The 19611-nt window shown below is 36.3% G+C and overlaps 1 protein-coding gene across 1 annotated transcript; it reads left to right on the forward strand.

Annotated features, from left to right (window-relative positions):
- The first annotated feature begins 10427 nt into the window (after positions 1–10427).
- On the forward strand, positions 10428–11248 carry LOC122074440 (transcription factor HEC2-like). Its single transcript, XM_042639247.1, has one exon. It carries the CDS (start codon positions 10428–10430, stop codon positions 11145–11147), a length of 720 nt encoding a protein of 239 aa, XP_042495181.1. The 3' UTR covers positions 11148–11248.
- Positions 11249–19611: the final 8363 nt, after the last annotated feature.

Here is a 19611-nt window from a genome sequence, read left to right on the forward strand (position 1 = left end):
AATCGAATTTTGATCTCTTTCATACCATCATGTCATGGAGCTTCACTTTGTTTTGTCATAATAATTTTTCCCAGATGGGTTCTTTTCCACATGCTTGAAGCTAGGATTTTAACTTCTCAGGATTGCATGTTCATATCAGCACCTGCTGGTTCTTCTTTAAAAGTTCAATTAGGATTGTCAGATCAACATGAAACTGTGGGTGAAATACAGAGGTTGGAAGTATCATCTGTATATTGGTGCCTGCTGGTTCTGTCTTTTATGTGGTTTCTTATCTACTGATAAGGATTGATCAGTATGGCTGCACTCGTTAATTCTTTTGCTGCATTTACATGTCACTGGTTGGCCGGCGCTCCATAGATTTGGGTTTTTGTCAGGTTTTTATGTCTGTTAAGTTATCCATGGAGCATTTTCTCCAAATGGTGCTCATCTTTGTTGGATATTATGCAATTTTGTTTCTTCCAAAACATGAAAACATGGATTGTTTTTTGCTTGAAGGCTTATTTTGATGTTCCTTTGTGAGATTTTTACTGGTATACATGGATTGTCCATTGAACTAGAGCTAAAACGACCTTGGATCTGTTGATGGTGTGGGGTGATTTGCAAGTTTTGCTACTTTCTTTGTATATGCTTCATCTTAATTTATGCATTATTCTATGCTGGCATCTTGTGTTGAATTTGCAGTTAGCTTGGATCGGTAAGATTTCTTTTTTTACCTTTTTCCTTCTCCCTTGCACTCCAGGGAAGGGAGTGGTAAAAGGTTGCTTTATTGGGAGATTGAGAAAAGTATTTCAGTATACAATGGGTATAGCGGATATTTTGTCAATCCTGTAAATTTAACATATATTTACTCAAATTCTCCTATGAAATACTTGTTTACTGTTTTTTTTTTGTTTTTCTTGTTTTTTTAAGATTTAAAGGTTTAAGAAAAGATATACCTAGTGCACGAGGCACCTGTCATTGTAAGATGAGGGTCATAATAATTGTTTAGTCATTCCTCTAATAAGCAAATTTACATTTTCCTTCTTCCTTGGCTTTTTAAACTGCCTGGATTATATCCTTAAATGTAGGGGTGTCAATTTGTGGCCTGAACCGGGTAAACCGACTGGGACCGACCGTTTAAAGACCGGCCAGGCCCGGACCGTTTATTAAACATGTCGGGCTTGAGCCCGGCCCGTTTATAAATGGTCGGTCTCGATTTTGCTACTTGAATCGTCGGGCGCCCGACCGAGACCGACCGAGACCGACCGAATAACGCCCGAGCGAGACCGGCCTATTGTGCACCGACTTGGCCCGACCCTTTAATGATTGTAGAATACCTATTTTACCCCCCAAATTAAAGAATAAAAACTAAAAAGTAAAGACATGTTCAAATTTTAAATAATGGTTATATTTTGTATCATTTATTGATTTATTGTCATTTTTTTGGGCTTGCATAAGTGGGTCGGAATATAATAGCACATTTTAAAGAGGGTCCGTTTAAAAATCGGTTAAAGCCCGTTTAACATTAAACATGTCCGTAATTCGGTTAAGGCCCGACTAAAGTCCGATTAAGGTGGCCCGATTATAACCCGAGACCGACTGACCGAATATAAAGTGTACCATGCCCTCAATAGCTAAGCCCGATTAGTTAAATGGGCGGACACGGTGTAGCCTTTGAAAGTCTTCAAGCCCGATTAAGCCAGACCGAAACCGAACCGGCCCGACCGGTTGACACCCCTACTTAAATGGCTATTTTCACTATGTTTTCATTTCACTTTTGAAATTTAAATCTACCTTTTAAGTACATAATAAGATGATCTATATATTACATAATTATTAATAATATTTTAAACATTTATATCGACACCTGGAATCATATGGTATGCATTCTTTTAAAAATTTTCACCAAATTACTTGACTAATTAAATTAAGGGAAAAGGCTGGGGATGCTAGCAGGTTACCTTGGAATAGGGTATGCTAGCGGATAGTGACCGTTAGATTAGATGGATTAAATCCATGCCGTTGAATCTATATAGTATGTATAACTTTACATATACAAATTAATATACAAAACATACAAGAATATGTATGTACGATTGTGTCAAGTGTACAACTGTACATATCTGACTTTTCTATGCCATCTACCAATGTTGGTATTTCCTTCTTTTTCTGAAATTATTTGCATCCCTATTCTTCTTCTACTTGTTTCTTCGAAGAACACCATTGCCCGCATGTCTGCATTTTCAGTTCAAATCGAAACGTTCCACCCATTTACCCATCTATTCTACAACTTGCCCCACCCAACATCCACCCTCCCGTTAGCTCCACCTCCAGAACTTTTGCACCCCTTTCATGGCTCTCCCAACTCTGTGACCACCAGGAACCTCTCTGCAACCAACCCGATCGATTCCAACCCTTGCCTTTCCAACCAACTCTGACCCACTTTTCTCTTGTTTCTTTCTTTGCTAATTTCATATTTTTAAATAGGGGTGGGATTGCCACTGAAACAAGGCTGTTAACAGCTTCGCCCAAGCTTCATTATCCATGACAAAACCAGAAATTTCAAATTAATCATGGCTGAAACCTAACGATCTTCAATCTTTTTTTCTTTTTTTTTTACCAAGAAAACCGCTTAGAAAGGGAGAATAAGAGGGCGAGGGTGAGAGTGTGAGTGGGGGTAAATTAGATAAAAGAGAGGGATTAGAGAGATGGGAAGAATGGCATGAGAGAAGACACAATGGTGCGAGTTGCAGAAGGTGGGGGTAGGGCGGGGCTGGGTGAGAGCCGGCAGTTAGGGTTGTGTTACTTCATCGGAGTAGGAGGAGGAGGAAGAAGAGATAATGAGGAATGGGAGAAAGGCGTGAGTCCCACTGTTCTTATAATTAATGAAAAAAAAAATGACTGTTTAAGATGATCCAGAGTATTTCCCTCTTTCCAATAAAGTTGTATTTGCAGGTGTCAGTATTTCTCTCTCTTACTGTATTTAAGATTAAAATAATAATTATAAATCCAACGATTTAAATCAAATTGATGAAATCTGACGGTCAACAAACGCTAGCATGCCTAATTCTTAGGTAACACGCTAGCATGCCCAACCCTCTCATATCAAATAATTCTAATATATATTTAGGACAAATTGACACGAGAGTTGTAGATAAAAATTATGCCATAAAATTGGTCAATCCAAAATATACATCAAATACTATTCCTTGTTGGATTGAGGGTGACCATGTGGACGTTAGGATGAAGTATAGACATTATAGAATTAATAATTACGTATAATACCTGATATAGTCATCTTAATATCTATTTAGGAGGTAGTTTTAAAGGAAAAAGAAAGGGTATACCAAGTGCATGAGGCACCTGTCATTGCAAGATTAGAGGGTCATAATATATGCAACTTTCATGGAAGTTGTTTTCTGACATGAATCTATGATCATTAGGTTGCCATGGAGCAACCTTACCATTGCGTCGAGGTCCACAGTCTAGGTAGATTTAAAATTGACGTTGAAAAATAGTGAATATATACACCATTGAAGCTCTGTTTGGTTATGAGGGAAATAGAAGGAAAGGGAAGGGAAAATTTCAAACCTAAGAAAGAAACTTTCGTAGTCATTACCCCACATGATTATATTAGTAACTATGTATCATTCCGTTTGTGGTAATGAAAATTCTATTTACTTTGCTTCTAAATCCCTTGTTCCTCTTAATTGCATGCCTTGATCAAACTATCAATAACCTTTTTTGCACTACACTAAACTTTTAATGCCTCAATTCTAATGCATCCGATATTAATGATCACTTGTCTGGGTAGGTGCTTCTTCAAGGTGATTAGAAGATGTCTAATAACATCCAGAAAGGAAACATTGTCCTGATCAAAAGACCAAAGGACTGAAGGTATAGTATATTGCTAGATTTATCATTTCATATAAAACTAATTAAACTTAACAAAGATTAACATCAGCCATATACAGTTCATCTAATCCTCCAATTTCAACTTGAAAGCGAATCACATAGATGTCATCAATCACATTCTTAGCATCAGACAAAACAAAACAGGTCTAAGACCCCATATACAACTCTTTGGCACATAAAAAAAGAAAAAAGAAAAAAAAAAGGGCCCATGTCACAAGCTCCATTGATTTCTGGAGAGGTGCTTAGATCTGTTAGTCAACAAATCAATCTAAGAAACCCTTTTCCAAACAGAAATAAATTTAGTCATCTCCTTCATGTGTTACAGTTGTGCCTATAATTATTAATTATTAGGTATCCCATTATAGAATAAAGAACCCGTTACATTCAAATGATGCTAGCTAGTTTTGACTGCATGCACTTCATAAGTACTTTATCGAAGATACTAACTAGCTCACAGCTCACTTCACTGTTAAAAGTCTTTGGTTCTGGTATATGGGATCTGAAGGATCCGATCCTATCTTAAAGGCATAACTTTTTTTGGTGGAAGAAAAGGGCTCAACTAACCTTTATAAATTTAAGGTGATTTTACTATTTATTTGTTACATAGATTTCCATAAGTCCTATACAGTGTATCGTTTGGTATAAATTAAGGTAAGAAACAGTAAGAGAAAATTTGAATTGAATGATACTTTTCTTTCTTCCTCTACTATCATTTAGAAGCAAATTTAAAGTTGTTTTAATTGGGTGTTACAGTGATGACAGCATTGAACAAGAATAATGGCTCCCTATTCTCTTTGAGCAGTTATATATATATATAAATATATGATTATCAAGAGAAAATATTGAGAGAGAGAGAGAGAGAGAATCTTAGAGGCAGTAGATTTTAAAGGCAAATCAATATATATATATATATATATATAGGGAAAAAAGTTGAGTATGCCGTCGATATCAAGTATGCTAGCACCCATTGTGTGATATAACCCGATATTACACCCAAGATTAAGAATAACATAAATGTGAGTATGACTAGACACGACCATCTCTGTTGGAATCTCTATATTAATCAAAATGGGCTTGTTCCTAGATTAAAGCTACAAAATTTATATAAATAAAATAAAAAAATTTAAAGGCTCAGCATATGCAGTTGAACAATTCCATGTGTACTCTTAATACCTTTCACTCGTAAAATCAAATCGACCCCATTGTTGGGTTACTCCATATGTGTTTTACAATGTAATAACCACATTAATTAAATAAAGAAGTTCACAAAACTAGAGATTTTCATTTGTGTTTTTTTTTTTTGGCCAACGACAGGTATCTAAGCCTTCGGCTTGACTAGTCCCGTGGGCTTATACTAATCCTACAATGGCATGGACCGGGTCATTTTTGAGGTTGAATGAGAACTATTCAACTTTCACTGAAAAGTGTGAAGAGCACTAAACACCCCGTGTGAGTGGCCCCACGGAGGCAAGAGGAGTCGAACTCAAAACCACATGCTTCCTGAGACGAAGGTCCTTTGCCAACTCAGCTACCCCATTGGGGTTTGAGATTTCACTTGTTAGTCAAGCTTAATTAGTTAAAATAATCAAAATACTATTGTCTTATAATTTTAATTTATATACTCTAAGGTGGAAAAATTCATTAATAATATTGAAATGGGATTGATTAAATGCAAAGCACCAGTGAATTGTTTGTGCACATAAATTTTACATTTTATTGCAAACCATATAAATGAAACCAAACTGCCTGCAATCTATTGCACAGCAAATTATATGGTAGTGAGTGGATGTTAATTGCCAATATTATTTCACGCATGCATTGCTCATCAGCTCATGGGACCATAAATTTTTTAATTTTTTTTTTGGATTAGTTATCTGTTTATTCAATATTTCCAGCTTCTTGGGCGACTGAGCTATGGTTTCAACTTTCAACACTAAATGAAAATCTGGGTAAGACATGCATTTGAACTCGCCATTAATTAGAACAAGTAGTTAGAACATCCTTCGCTGAATTCAATTTTGGTTGGACTATACCTCGGAGCTCTTTAAGGCAAAAGGTAGCCTCTGTTGTCATGGACTGCGTGTGCTTTCCTAATGGCTAGATATATTGGTGTGAGGAGTTCTCTAATAGCCATTTCAGAACCCAGCAAGAGAGACTCAACTTTTCCTCTCTTTTTCTCAATTGGAAAGTTGAAAGTCTCCTACCCCTTCATCGATGTCCTTTTCAGTGGGACACAGAGGAGCCCAGATTGGATTTTATTAGAGTATCTTTCTCTTTCTCTTTCTCTTTCTCTTTCTCTTCCCCAACCCCAACGGTACGGTGAGAAGGAATGAGAGGTGAGGTCTGATCCAATCCATCTTCCTAACTGTTTTTCCTGATAATTAAAGTGTCAGAGAGAGGGTAAATTAACTTGAACATGGACCAAATAGGGAATCCAACACTTATAAATGAAAGGGCTTCTATGCATCAACCAGACATTCTATCATGGAGCTAGTGAAATTTAATCTGTAATCAGGCCTCAATATATGCTAGAGATATGAATGGTTTCAAGTGATACAGACCCCAAACCCATCTCACTGATCAATTTTCAATTTAGTTACTAAAGCTACAACAATGCCATTGACTCCATTAAGATGGTTATAATCCCGCCAATCTCACTGGACCCAAATTTAATTTCCTTGCAACAGTTCTATATACCAAGAACAAATGGTTATAATCCAAGGGTTGCCAATTCATATCCTTCATTCTCCGTTTTACAAATCAAAGTTAAAACAATGGAAGAATATGGAATAAGTTCCAAAATGGCTCTTTAGCTTTTCCTCATAAAGAAATGTCTTTTTTAGATTAAAAAAAAAAAAAATAGAGAAATGTATTGAAGAGGAATAAATTAACATCCTTCTAGGTCTCACTATGCCTAGTGAAGTACAATGCTTCACTATTTGCCACATAGCAGTACATGGGTTAGTTCATGTGATTGGAGTTATCATATGGACTAACCCATTTATTTGTTGGTGTACGATGTCTTGTATTTCGTCACAGTTTAATCTAGAGAGTATAGGTCCAGGCGCCTCGACAGGCAGAACGGCGGTCCTGCTAGCCAGTTAGCGGACCGTGGGGGTTGCAAAGTGGGGCAAGAGGCCCCCCTACATAGCGGTGGTGTAGGGGGGCTACGCCCCCACTCAAATTTTTTATTTGAGGGTAGTTTTGCACTTTTCGAATTAGGGTTTTTCGCTATATATTTGTAGCAAATGTTTCTTTCTCTGTAATGCAAACAATACTGAGAGGTGTAAGGACAAACGCTATAACTCTATTCTCTATTGATAGTGAAGCAGGTTCTCATCTCACCAAGGATGTAGGTAATATTGCCGAACCTCATAAATCTGTGTGTATTGTTTGTTCTTATTTTTCCATTATCTTCTGCATCGTTTTAGGGTTGCATTTCTACAGTATTGCCATATGGCAAATAGTGAAGCGTTGTACTTCATACGCATAATGATAGGAAAGAAAACCTATATATTTTAGATCAAGCATAAAGAAACTGAATTGAAGAGCAAATTTAAGTTCTTTTTTTTTTTTGGTTCATACTTTGACTGTTAACTTTGTAGTTACAGAAAGTACCTGGAAGAGTATGGAAAAAACATGAGAAATGGAAATGGAAACAGCCCCAGTTGGATAGTTCACGGAAAGTCAATAACTGTGATGCCATTTCAGTAAATCTTCTTTAATTGTCATCCATTCTATTTTACAGGGTTTCTGATACTAAGAATCAATGTAACTGTGAAGTTGTTCACACTTAGCAAAACCGTTAAAACTTATTTAGAGGGAAAAGCAATACAAGAGGTAGTAGATGGTACATGAGTAGAAGGAAACTATAAGAGAGGATTCCTTTGCTTCCTTATTCTTGAGTTTTCAGTGCGGTGATGGATGGAAGAAGAGACAAACATGACTCCTGGACCATAGAAGGAAATTCTTGATCTGAAAACCAAACAGGCCAGTTTTCTGTTCTTATGAAAGTGTTACTCTTCTTCTTTATCAAAACATATAAGGTGCACACAGATGAAAGCTCAGACCCATTGGTTGATTTTACAAGACATCCATCAGGTCTCTTCCTTGGACAACCCAAAATAGCTGTATCTCTGTTGTTCAGAGAAAGTAACCAAATATTTGGCCTAAGATGTCCCATACCAGACAAGCTGAATTGATGTGAGGGTGGGGTGTGGATCAGAACTAACAGTCATGGTGGTTCTTCTATATCATCAGTGGAGATTATGTTTTTTGAAGGGTAGTTACTAGTTAAGGCGCTAGGAGAGGTCCAAGCTAGGCATTTCCTAAATAATAATCTCTTTCTTTCTCTCTCTCTCTCTCTCTCTCTCTCTCTCTCTCTCTAACCATGAATACCCTTAACTAAAAATAATAAATGCTTAATCTGTCCATGCTACAGACCAAGAACATCTCTAGAAAACCAAGAGCTCAATGGAATTTGGTTTCTTAATCCTTTTGAAATTGGGTATTAGAGAAGATAATCCACATGCAGTTGTGGGTTCGTTTATGTTAAATTTCATTCTGAAAGATAATTTAGAGATTTATTATGGTTCCTTCTTCATGCATAGGTCACATATGCCAAGTATTGTCCTAAACAAGGTCTCTATTGGCCTTTAGATAAGTAGATCTCTCATTTATTGTGAAAATGGGACATCAAAATTTATTGAATAATGATAGTACCTCTATGATCATAATCTGAAGTTCATATAATTATATAGAGTAATAGAGGACTTTTCTAATTAAAGAGACCTCAATTGAAATTAATCTAGTCTCAATTAACTTTTAGAGTTTTTCCAAGCAAACATATGGACTAGCTTCACAGCTTTTTTAACTTCTTTTTTTTTCCATTAATTGCAGCTCAATCTGGCGAATCTAGCATTTTACAGCAATCTGAGATCATCTGGTGCTTCTTTTTCAAAGATTCGTTGCTGCTTGTTACACGATACTGACTTGATCATAAGAAAAGTAGATTAATTTCCTCATAAATATATAGAATGTTGATCATCAGTGACAGTGATAGTGACCTATTGAGGATCATTTATGCAAATGTGTCTTAATTACTATGTTGTTGCTTTTTAATTATCTAAACCTTGGTGTAGAAAGGTGTGTGAAACAGTGAAATATTGCAATTAAATGACATTCAGAGTAGTGTAATACAATGGAGTTTCAATGACAACTAGAGATGCTCCATTAATTGTTGGATGTGATCATCCAAACTTTCCTAAATAACCCAAGATCTGATGGAAACAAAAATGACACATGCCCCTTTTACTTGATATCTTTGATTTTTTATTAGTCATTCCTAAATCTTTCTATAGGTCTTCAATCTTGAAGTGGGTCTTCTTGTTAGGATCTTCAAAATGTAAGGGGCATAATTACTAAAACAATGGGTATGTAAATATCATTTCAACAAAGTCCACGAGAGGGGATGTAAATTTCCTAAATTTTTAATTTATCTTTCAAATTAACTTTGTTAGTAAAGAAGCTCCACCAATGCTAACAATTTTTTTTTTTTTGGGGGGTAAACACCAATGCTAACATTCAACAGAATAGGAATGCGTATCAATAGTATGAAAGAGTTGCATATTTTATCCTCAAATGTTAAAAAATATAAATAAGGGAAAGGTTGCGTGAGAGCATGAAAAGGTCATATACTATATGTAGGTTTTCACCAAGTGAGAGAGAGAGAGAGAAATCATACTTGGTTGTGAGTTTATGATGAGATAGATGTTTTTCCAAAACCAATTAATTGAGTGTGGATCAAGTTCTCGTACTGATGGAATCTGCCACAAAATTGATACACTCCAATTAATTAACAGCTACCACCTCTTACAACTTAAGGAACATGTTAAGAAATAACTACTGGTCCTCTCTCAGTTCCAGCATCTCTTTTCCATTTAAGAGAGGTTAACGTCTTAACGATTGAGGAGAAGCAGTAGAAATTGTATCCTGCAATCGTCATCCATGGAAAGAAGAATGAAAGAATTCTTGGGATATGGAAAAGCTTGCATCCTTCACGAGGTGCAGTTTCTGACCCTTGATTCCCTTCCATGAAATTTAAAATAGAAAAAGAAAATTTTAACCATTGATCCTGGTTGGCCATCTATCTTTCTCCACAATCTTTGTTCTTATTAATTTTCTTGATCTTATTAATTTTCACTGCATCATATATATATATATATATACCCCCCCCCCCACCCCCAAAAAAAAAAAAAAAAAATAAATAAATCCAATTCAGTAAATAAGTGAACAGACCACACACTTTTTTCTCTGGTAAACAACACTTAAGTGTCATCAAGCCTCTTAAAGACACAAAAAGCAAAGGAGGCTAGCTTCCTCTCATGACTCACTAAGCCTTTCACCCCATCATCTACCTATATAGAGAGAGATGATGTATATGATATAACCTTTCATAAGAACTCATAAGCTATGCAGTCTCCCTCTTTTCTTGTCCTATTTTATACATACCCACTGGCCGCCTTGTTTGTATCATGGATATCAGCTACAATAGCAGCACAGGCAACCAAAATTGTGGCCTTGACATGAGCATGGAAGGTCTAATCCTCCATGATCATCAACTTCCTTATCATGATTTGGTCAACCCTAGTTATCCTCCTTTACTCCGTTCAGGGTTCCCCAGTGATCATCAACAGGGGACCCTGATAGAGGAACAGCAAGAAGAGCCAGAAGAAGAGCTAGGAGCCATGAAAGAGATGATGTACAAGATTGCAGCAATGCAACCAGTGGACATCGATCCAGCCACCATTCAAAAGCCGAAAAGGCGCAACGTTCGGATTAGTAATGATCCCCAGAGTGTAGCTGCACGCCATAGAAGAGAGAAGATAAGTGAGAAGATGAGGATTCTCCAGAGATTGGTTCCAGGAGGAACAAAGATGGACACTGCTACTATGTTGGATGAAGCCATCCGCTATGTCAAGTTCTTAAAGAGACAAGTGCAGGAATTGCAGTCCAATCAATCTATGTCACCATGGCATACCAACGGAGTAGACATGGGACACTTGTCAATGAATGATTGTCCATTTATACCGAATGATACTCTCGGCATCACTTCCTCCTCTTCTTCCTCGGTGCAACCGGTTGGAGAGGCCGGTGGATTATTCACCATTGGTGGCACCGGCGACATCCCATGTCATGATACCTTGTGCTTTAACGATCATGAGGTAATTAGGATCAATGACTTGAGTAATTAGTTGTCATGCATCATTGTAAGTTCAATTTAGAGAATTTTTTTTGGGTGAATAGTTCAATTCAGAGAGAGAAAATTGAAGATGGTGATCATCTCCAAGTTAACCTTGATTCAATCGATGGAAAATCATGCAATGTATCACGAAGGCAAACCCTATTGCCGATTACTTAGCGAAGATTGCAGCAAAAACAAGCGTTTCAGCTGTGATGATTCCTCTTCCCCCTCGTATTGATGAGGAGTTGCTGAGGAACACCGCTTAGACCTAGATTTTGGTTCATAAGATAACGATCTTGCTGATGGTAATGCCAAATATGGGAATTCATTTCTCGCAATTTGTTTGAATTTACCAGTTCTTTGCAATGTATATTATTATTATTATTATTTTTTAAATCTGATCTTCTAGAAAAAAAAGACTAAAGGGACTTGGAATCAGTGGGGGGAGGTGAGAGAATTTAAGTGTGTATATAGATAGATTATCATATGCAAGTGAGGTTAAGTGAACTGTGTAAGAGTCCCTTCTCTTCTTTTAGATTTGGTTTATTGGATATGTGAAGAAAGTTTGTTAGGATCTGTTTGACATATTGGCAATTTAATAATGAGAAAGGCTTGAAGTTTGCAAGTTGGCCGGCCGGGAAGTTTGTTGGCCGGCTGACTTCTCTTCCCGGAAGAATATATATTGTGACGTTTCACTTCTATATGTAAATCTGAATGGTTGACCCGGGTATTGAGATGGGTTAACTCAGGTTTTCTTCTGGCTCTTCTTTCTAATGGGTTTCCTTGATTCCATAGAGTGTATGATTACTCATATTCTCTTACAAAGAAATAAGCTGCAACATTTCAGTTATCTACCTCTTTGGATCATCACCCTTCTTTGTAGGTTCTGATGTATCATGGTATATTCATACCCCTATACTTTGGATTTTTTTTTTCTTCCTTGTTCTGTTTGTGTATCTCCTTATGGCAATGTCGAAGGTGGATTTATGAATACTTTGCTTTGCATTTAATTTTCTTATTCATTTTTTCTTTTTAAATAATTCTAACTGACCATTAGAAAAAAAAATGTTGGAAAAATTTTCCAAATATCCTTGACAAAATTGAGTGATGACACCGTTTTGTTGGGGGTATGATGCCTTATATTCCGTCACATAGATTTGTGGATTGATTCCAAATGATGGTTAAAAGGTTGTAGGGCTCAAAGAACTTGATTAGTGTGTTGCATTCAAAGACCTTCAATTGATCATTTAGGGTTTATTCTCTTTTCTCATTTTTTAGAGTTGTATGGGTATTTCGATGAAGTGTACCTATATATAATGTTGTTCTGAATTATAACAAATTCATTCTTTAATCAGGGATAAGAGTGAGGATGAGAGACTGTAACCCTATTATCCTTCGATAGTGAAAGAATCTCTACTCACCATGGATGTGAACAATCTTGTCAAACTACAAAATCTTTATGTTGCATTATGTTATTGTTTGTTTGTAATTTTCATTCATTCCTACATCACTTGAAGTTATCGTTTCTGCTCGTTGGGTCCATAAGGATTGAGCCATTGGATGGTTGAACCGGGATGACATGGCTGGCCGGTCTTGATTCAGATATTGGTATTGTATGGTGATGTAGCATGTTCTAGCTAGCTAGCATCTTTTTTTTTTTGGTAAGAAGCTAGCTAGCATCAACCCTTAGAGGTTGAAAGCGACATTAATATTGCAAACAGGACATTCAACCATGGCTTTAATGCAAGAGAGCTGTTACTGCCAAATGCCAATTAAAGATTTGCACGCTTAATGATTGGTCATATATTTGCGTGTGAACGAATCATTGTACTTCCTCTCTTTCTCCTCTTTCACTCACACATGAACACTTGATATCCAATGGATTGGGCTATAAATTAAATCTGGGGTTCAAATACAGATTACAGAGAGAACTGATCCTAATGGAATACTAACTAATTCAATGTAACTCAGGCTAGGATGAATTAGGCACTACTTTTGAGTAGGCTGAGATATGGCATGTTAAGGAATTTGACATGTCACAATTGAAGTCTAATTCTCAAGTTGAGGTATTAATGCATGAGTCTAAATTGTTCGCAGTGAGTATTCAATGGCTGGCAGAGTCCGATCATGCACTTCAGCCATTGGATGCTCACTGCACCTCACCGCTTCACTACAATTTACTAACTATTTTAATGCCATGGGAAATGTTTTGAAGATTGGCACTTCCCAAGTTCTTTGCACTCTAGTTAGGGTGGTCCTCTGTATGTTGTGCTAATTAATATGAATGAAGGCTAATAATGATTGATGCATGGTGATGATTCTTAAGATTTAAGTCCTTGCCGTGGACGAGAGCAGATCCCTTTCCCTGTAGGTAGACGGCATGAGAAGGGGTAGGGTAATTACTTGAGGGGAGAGGAATCTGATTCATCATGGATATGATGAAATTTTTTTAATTGACAATTTCGTTTTTAAAGGAGGTGGGGAGAGATGTGTTTGGGTGTGTCATGTATTCTAAGAGTTCACATAATTGTTATTGGGCTAATATTTATAGTTGGGTTAGGTTTTGGGTCCATCACAGGTATGGAGTAAAATTGTAACCTATGGTGATTAAGAATTCCCATTTATTATTTTTGTGAGCGAAAACCCTTGACACTAGCTAGGTGATTACATTGTTAGGTGGAGATAGAGGAGTGTAGAGAGTTTTTTAGGTTTAATAGAAAAATATATGATTTTCTTGGGTGGATGTAGCCATTCGTGTCGAAACATGTTAAATTCCTCGCGTTGTATAATTATTTTCTTGATTTTTTCCTCGTGGTTGTACATTCATTCCCAATATACTATTTTAATTAATGCCCTTAGAGGGGTAAAAAAGACTCCAACTTCCCCTTTATGTTATTAGGGAAGAGGTTAATGAAGGCAATGCTCCTTAACCCTCTTCAGCAAAAGACCTTCTTGTAAGTAAGTTGTGCTAGACTGCTATTTACTTGCACCCCCGAAAAAAAGAGAAACAAAGTTTGACATGATAATGACCATATGACATTGCTGTTTTGCTCTGAAGCACTTCAATGCAGGGCAGTTCATTAATTCTCAATAGTCATATATGTGTGAGTTAACAAATGGAATTTTTCATCTGTAAAATATCCTAATTTATCTCTCTCTCTCTCTCTCTCCATAGGCCTTGAGCCAGCTTGGACGTATGTGAGTGAGCCAAGTATAGGGTTTGAGATCCCAGCCTAAGGCTAGGCTAAGGTGGGCTTAAATTGAAAACAATAGATCATTTTCTACGATGATTGCATTCTTAAAACGAAAGACAATCCAGCCGACTTATAATCACATTAAGGCCCATCGTTCTTGTGTGGGCCAAATAGTCCGATATGGGCTGCACAAAAGATGAAAATACCCCATGTGATTTATAATCACAAATGTAGAACTGACTTAAAAAACTCTTACCGTATTTTGTTAATATGTTTTTTAATATAAAATTAATTTTAAGTCTTCAAATACAATGAATTAGATTTTAATAATTATATTTGAAATATTTTGGAATTAGTTACATCATCATGTGAAGTAATAATTGCAAACATTTTCACTTTGGCTACGTTTAGTTATAAGGGGAATTAAAGAGAAAGGAAGTGAAATTTTCATGCTTAAAAAAATATATATATAATCATTACCTATGTGACTTAACATTATCTTCAAATCATTCCATATTTGGTTATAAAATTTCACTTTATTTTGCATCCAAAACCCTTTGCTATAATATGTAAAATAAAAATTACATGTATAATATATCATTACTAAATATGGTTAAAAAAATTAAGTAGTTTATACAATCATATGGGGTAATGATTATAAACATTGCTTTTTAAAGTATACAAGTTTCACTTCCCTTCCATTTAAATTCCCATTGCAACCAAACGGAACCTTTAATATTGTTAGATTTTACCTCCCAACGGAGGAGCCTATCAGTATTCATTTATTTGCTTTTATTACATAGAATGATAAAACATCCAAGGATAGGCCCATAAAAGCCCATGGCATTCAGGATCGAGGCAACACTTCTACTCCATGGAAGTGTTTTTGAGTGTTTATTTATTTTTTTTGTTCTTTGGAAATATTTTTGTGGGAGTGAAAATGCATTTGATAAGTGATTATAAGAAGCATTTTAAATGAAAGAAGAAGCAAAAATTCGTTTGGAAAGCACTTTGACAGTAACACTTCTCATACTTCTACAACACTTCAATATCTTAAGGTAAATTAAGGTCCCAAGGGGGTAGCGCAGTTGGTGACCAACAATCTTGGTATGAGCCGTAAACTCGGACGTCCTAAGTTCGACTCCCACTAGGCACATCTTGCGCTCACACGGGAGTGTTTAATGCTCTTCACAACTTTCAGTGAGAATTGAATGGTTCTCATTCAACCCCAGTATAATCCAATCCATGCGGTTGTGGGGTCAGTATGGGCCCGTAGGACTAGTTAAATGGTTTTTTTTTTTTTTTGTTTGTTTTTTGTTTTTTGTCATATAAAATATGGCTAGTTTGAAGTCTTCTCTTTTTAATAGAAGGAATAATTATTGATATAAAGACAAGGGAACATTTATCCATTTCTCAGTTTTCTTCTTCCTACTTAGACAAAGATTCAAATTAAACTCTAGTGATAGAGGGAATATGGACAAATCCTAACAAGTGAAAGTTGACTTAGGGAAGGGGAACATAATATAATGGAAGCCCTACAATACAAAAAGAGAAATGTGAAAAGAGAACAAAAACTATCTAAGTCACTACTCCACTAAGAAGAACATCATCATCATATACTGCCATAGGAATCAATAGAAAGGAAATCAGAGTCTCAATAGCTCTAGTGGTCGAGAACATCTCTTGGACCCACCTACCTGTCTCCATGTTCTTTCTTTAAGGCCCTCAATGTGCTCTTGCCATTGTTGGGGTAACCCCTGTTGGAAAATTTTGAGATGCTGAGAGTTATACGAAAAGTAGTCTCACATTGGTCATATATGGGATCTTAGATGTATCTTAATTTAATACTATCAGTTCATTTTCATCTAAAGCCTTAAGGTTTTGGGTTGAATCCCTAATAGTGTAATTGTGGGTATTATAGTATTAATGTTTTTGTTGAACCCAAGTAGAATAGATAAAATTCAGCCGCACCTGCCCATGTCCATCCCTAGCCAGCCATATAGCTCACCTAGATGATTAGATGGTATTACATGGTCAAGGTATGGAAATTGAATTTAAGCTAAAATATTTGAAAGAAAAAAAATCTATAAATTAATTTAAGTTGCTTCTTTTGTCATCAAAGTGGTGAACCTCTGTAACCTTCTTTTAACTGCCCTCTTATTTTTGGAAGTTCTGTAAGTCAAGGATAAAGGGAGATTTTTACTATTATGTGTCACTTGTGTTATGAGAACTTCGTTAAATATCTAAAGGAAAAAAAAATATATAAATTACTCATAAGGAAAAATATTATTGTCTAATCATGTGGCCCCTGCAGTAGTACAAGGGCTAATGAAAATGCATGCAAAAACATCAATATGAATGATATTTTTTATTTCATAAGAGGTAGGTGATATTTCCCTCGCTCATGTGTCTAGGCACTTGAGCCACATGATGAGGTGGCTTTCTTTTTCTCTTACTTAAAATGTGCTTCTTCTCGTCACTAAAATGGTGAACTTAAAAGTTAATTGTAACTTTAAAGTTAATTGTAACTTTCTTTTGACTATCTGGTCCCTTGTCCTATTTTCAAAAGTTCATAAAATCAAGGTATTACTAATAGGGCTCTCATTTTTTGGCATGTGTTTTAAAGTTGACATGTGAAATGATATGATATTACCTTTATTTAAAAAAAATATCACACTAAAAGGATAAAAAATAAGGTTACAACTTACTTATTTGTCACCGTGCTTAGTTACAACAAGATTTTTCCCATTAACTAAACCATATGTATTGAACTTGCACAAGTCCATCAAGGCCGAGTTGATCCAACACAAAGCCCCTCTGTTTTTTGGGTACTCACTCAACCCTCTATTTCAGTCACAAGTACTGATTCCAATGTTGGAATCATCAGCCAGTTTAGGTTGGAATCAACTCTGATGGATCCCGTTTTGAATGTTCCAGAGCAATCGATTTTAAGGTTTTTGAGACCAAATCACTGGATTCTCAATCATCAGGCCAGATTCTAGGGGTTTTGGGGGGAACCGGATCCTCTGTAGCAAGCCCCCGTGCTACATATCGTATAGCGCGGCAGGGGAGCATGACATGTGGCATACACTCGATCGTATGGATACCTCTAATGCTACCTCAAATAACCATATGTATATGCGAACTACATTATCGCTCTCAAAAGGAAAATTGAGAAACTTGTTCCCGCTGGAATCGGAAGCGGATCCTCTGTAGTAGTGATCCCCGCTTCCTGCTCTCCCACTCCTACTTTCATCCCACGGTTTCATATCTTGCCGGTGCCGCTTTCATCCCACGGTTTCGTATCTTGCCGTTGCCGTCGCGACTTCTCCCTGGAACCATCTGCGAGTTATGTGATCTTCTTCCACAGTATGCTGATTTTATGTTTTTTGTCTGTCACATATTCAAGCCCCCTTTTTTTTTTTTTTTTTTTTTTGGGTAGAATCCAAGCCCCTCTTTGAGAGTTGTGTAAAGACAGGTTCTTATCAGTAACAATGGATTTGGAATTTCAGAGTTTGTTTCTTCTTTTCTTCAAATTAGTATAAGGTTAGATTCAAGTGCAGTTGGGAGCACATTGAATTTTGATTAAGTATGCTAATAGAAGCTGACACAGATTACATTAACACCATCTTACAAATACAAAATTCAATAAAAATTTCAACTGGCATCCTGTTTCCAGAACATACCATCTCTGGTAATATCCATGTTACTCTCTCCCCCAAATGCAACATACTTGTTCTCTCCTTCCATTCCTTCCATGGCAGGATTCCAACTTCAGTTAAGTTCTTGACTTACTAAATTGAACCTCCAGAACAACTCCCTCTTTGAAGTCTGAACTCGTCCACCTCTAAAGGCTGAAGCATTCAAATTTGAGCAGAAGCTAATTGAATGAATCCGTTGCATCTTCCATGCGAAAGTACATTTATTCTTCTTTTATAGGAAGATCACTCTTATGTGGACTAACTCTGAGCTAGGCTTCTTTATCTAATTTCCTCAAGAACCATGTATAACCTTATAAAATAGAAATTCGTTGGATATATTGAAAGGTTGATTAATTCTAAAACCCGAGGCTTCTTGGGAATTCCTCTTCACCAAAATAGTAATCTCTCTCTGTGAATGGGCATAGAGCAAATGCTACAAAAAGGAATTAGTTTAGACAGACTGGAAGATTCTGATTTCATCGGCAGTTCGTGGATATGAGACTGGGTTTTGATGTTTGATTCACTAGTTACCCCACTGGGGTTTATGACAAAAATGGCTCCTGAGTAATTACTTCACATGTTGTTGTTCTCGGTTTTGTTTAATTCAATGATTTGATCTTCATTTCTTTTTGGTTATAGGGTTGTTAGATCAATTTTTTTAATACATAATGTGATTATATGGTTGAAATAAGATTTATTTTCATATTCACATTCACTGACTTTAGGATGCGACTGGTGCTTAAACCTCTCTTAATCTGATCAATGACTTTGGTTCTTCATGCTAAACCAATTGGCCGACAATCATTTTGAAAAAAAAAGCTCATCCTGCTTGGGGATTAGAGACACAAAGTATAAATATAATTGTCATAGTCATTAGTGTTACATGTACTGAAAATGCATGCTGATAACGCCCATTGCTTCACCTTTTATTGTGTTCCATTGTTCCTAGAAGAACCCAAAGAAGAATTTTTTATCTCTGGACCTTGTCACTACCAAGGTTAAGAACTGGTCACACTTTTTGTTTTTAACAATTTATAATTGTACAATGAAACAAGTAAGTCCTTAAAAAAAAAGTGCGAAAGGTGCTTGGAAACCTTATTTACAATTAAAGACCTAGTTACTGTGGAAAAATTGCGAATGTCTGCAGACTTCGAGAATTTTTCGTGCAATTAAGTAGTATATGGGTCGTTTAAACTGTTTTTTTTTTCTCTCTCTTGCTGTTTGGTTGCAGGAGGGGATTTGATGAGATTTATATATTCTCTTAATCTTGGACCTCGAAGTCTATTGTTTTGTTACCTATGGATTTAGCCAACCCCGAAGTAGTCCGAATGTAAAATTGCCTTGGAGATGGACTGTTGGATTATGGATAGCTTAACCTTTATTAATTGAGGACTAATGCCAGTGAAAATTTCCATTAACTCTTCCACTTCAACGAACCTAGCTTACATGGTGTCTTGTGGACATCTCCACCCAGAATTAGTGAATGTTGTATTGGAACAGAGCAAGCTTCTTTTTAATATTTAGAAAGAAGTTGTTTGGTGGATTTTGACTCAAACTATTAAGGGAATTTTTTTTTTTT

This window comes from Macadamia integrifolia, chromosome 3, assembly GCF_013358625.1.
Source record: "Macadamia integrifolia cultivar HAES 741 chromosome 3, SCU_Mint_v3, whole genome shotgun sequence".
NCBI classification, from domain to species: domain Eukaryota; kingdom Viridiplantae; phylum Streptophyta; class Magnoliopsida; order Proteales; family Proteaceae; genus Macadamia; species Macadamia integrifolia.

What these genes read in the sequence shown, in the direction of transcription:
- LOC122074440 (XM_042639247.1), top strand. Translation starts at nt 10,428, where the DNA reads ATGGATATCAGCTACAATAGCAGCACAGGCAACCAAAATTGTGGCCTT.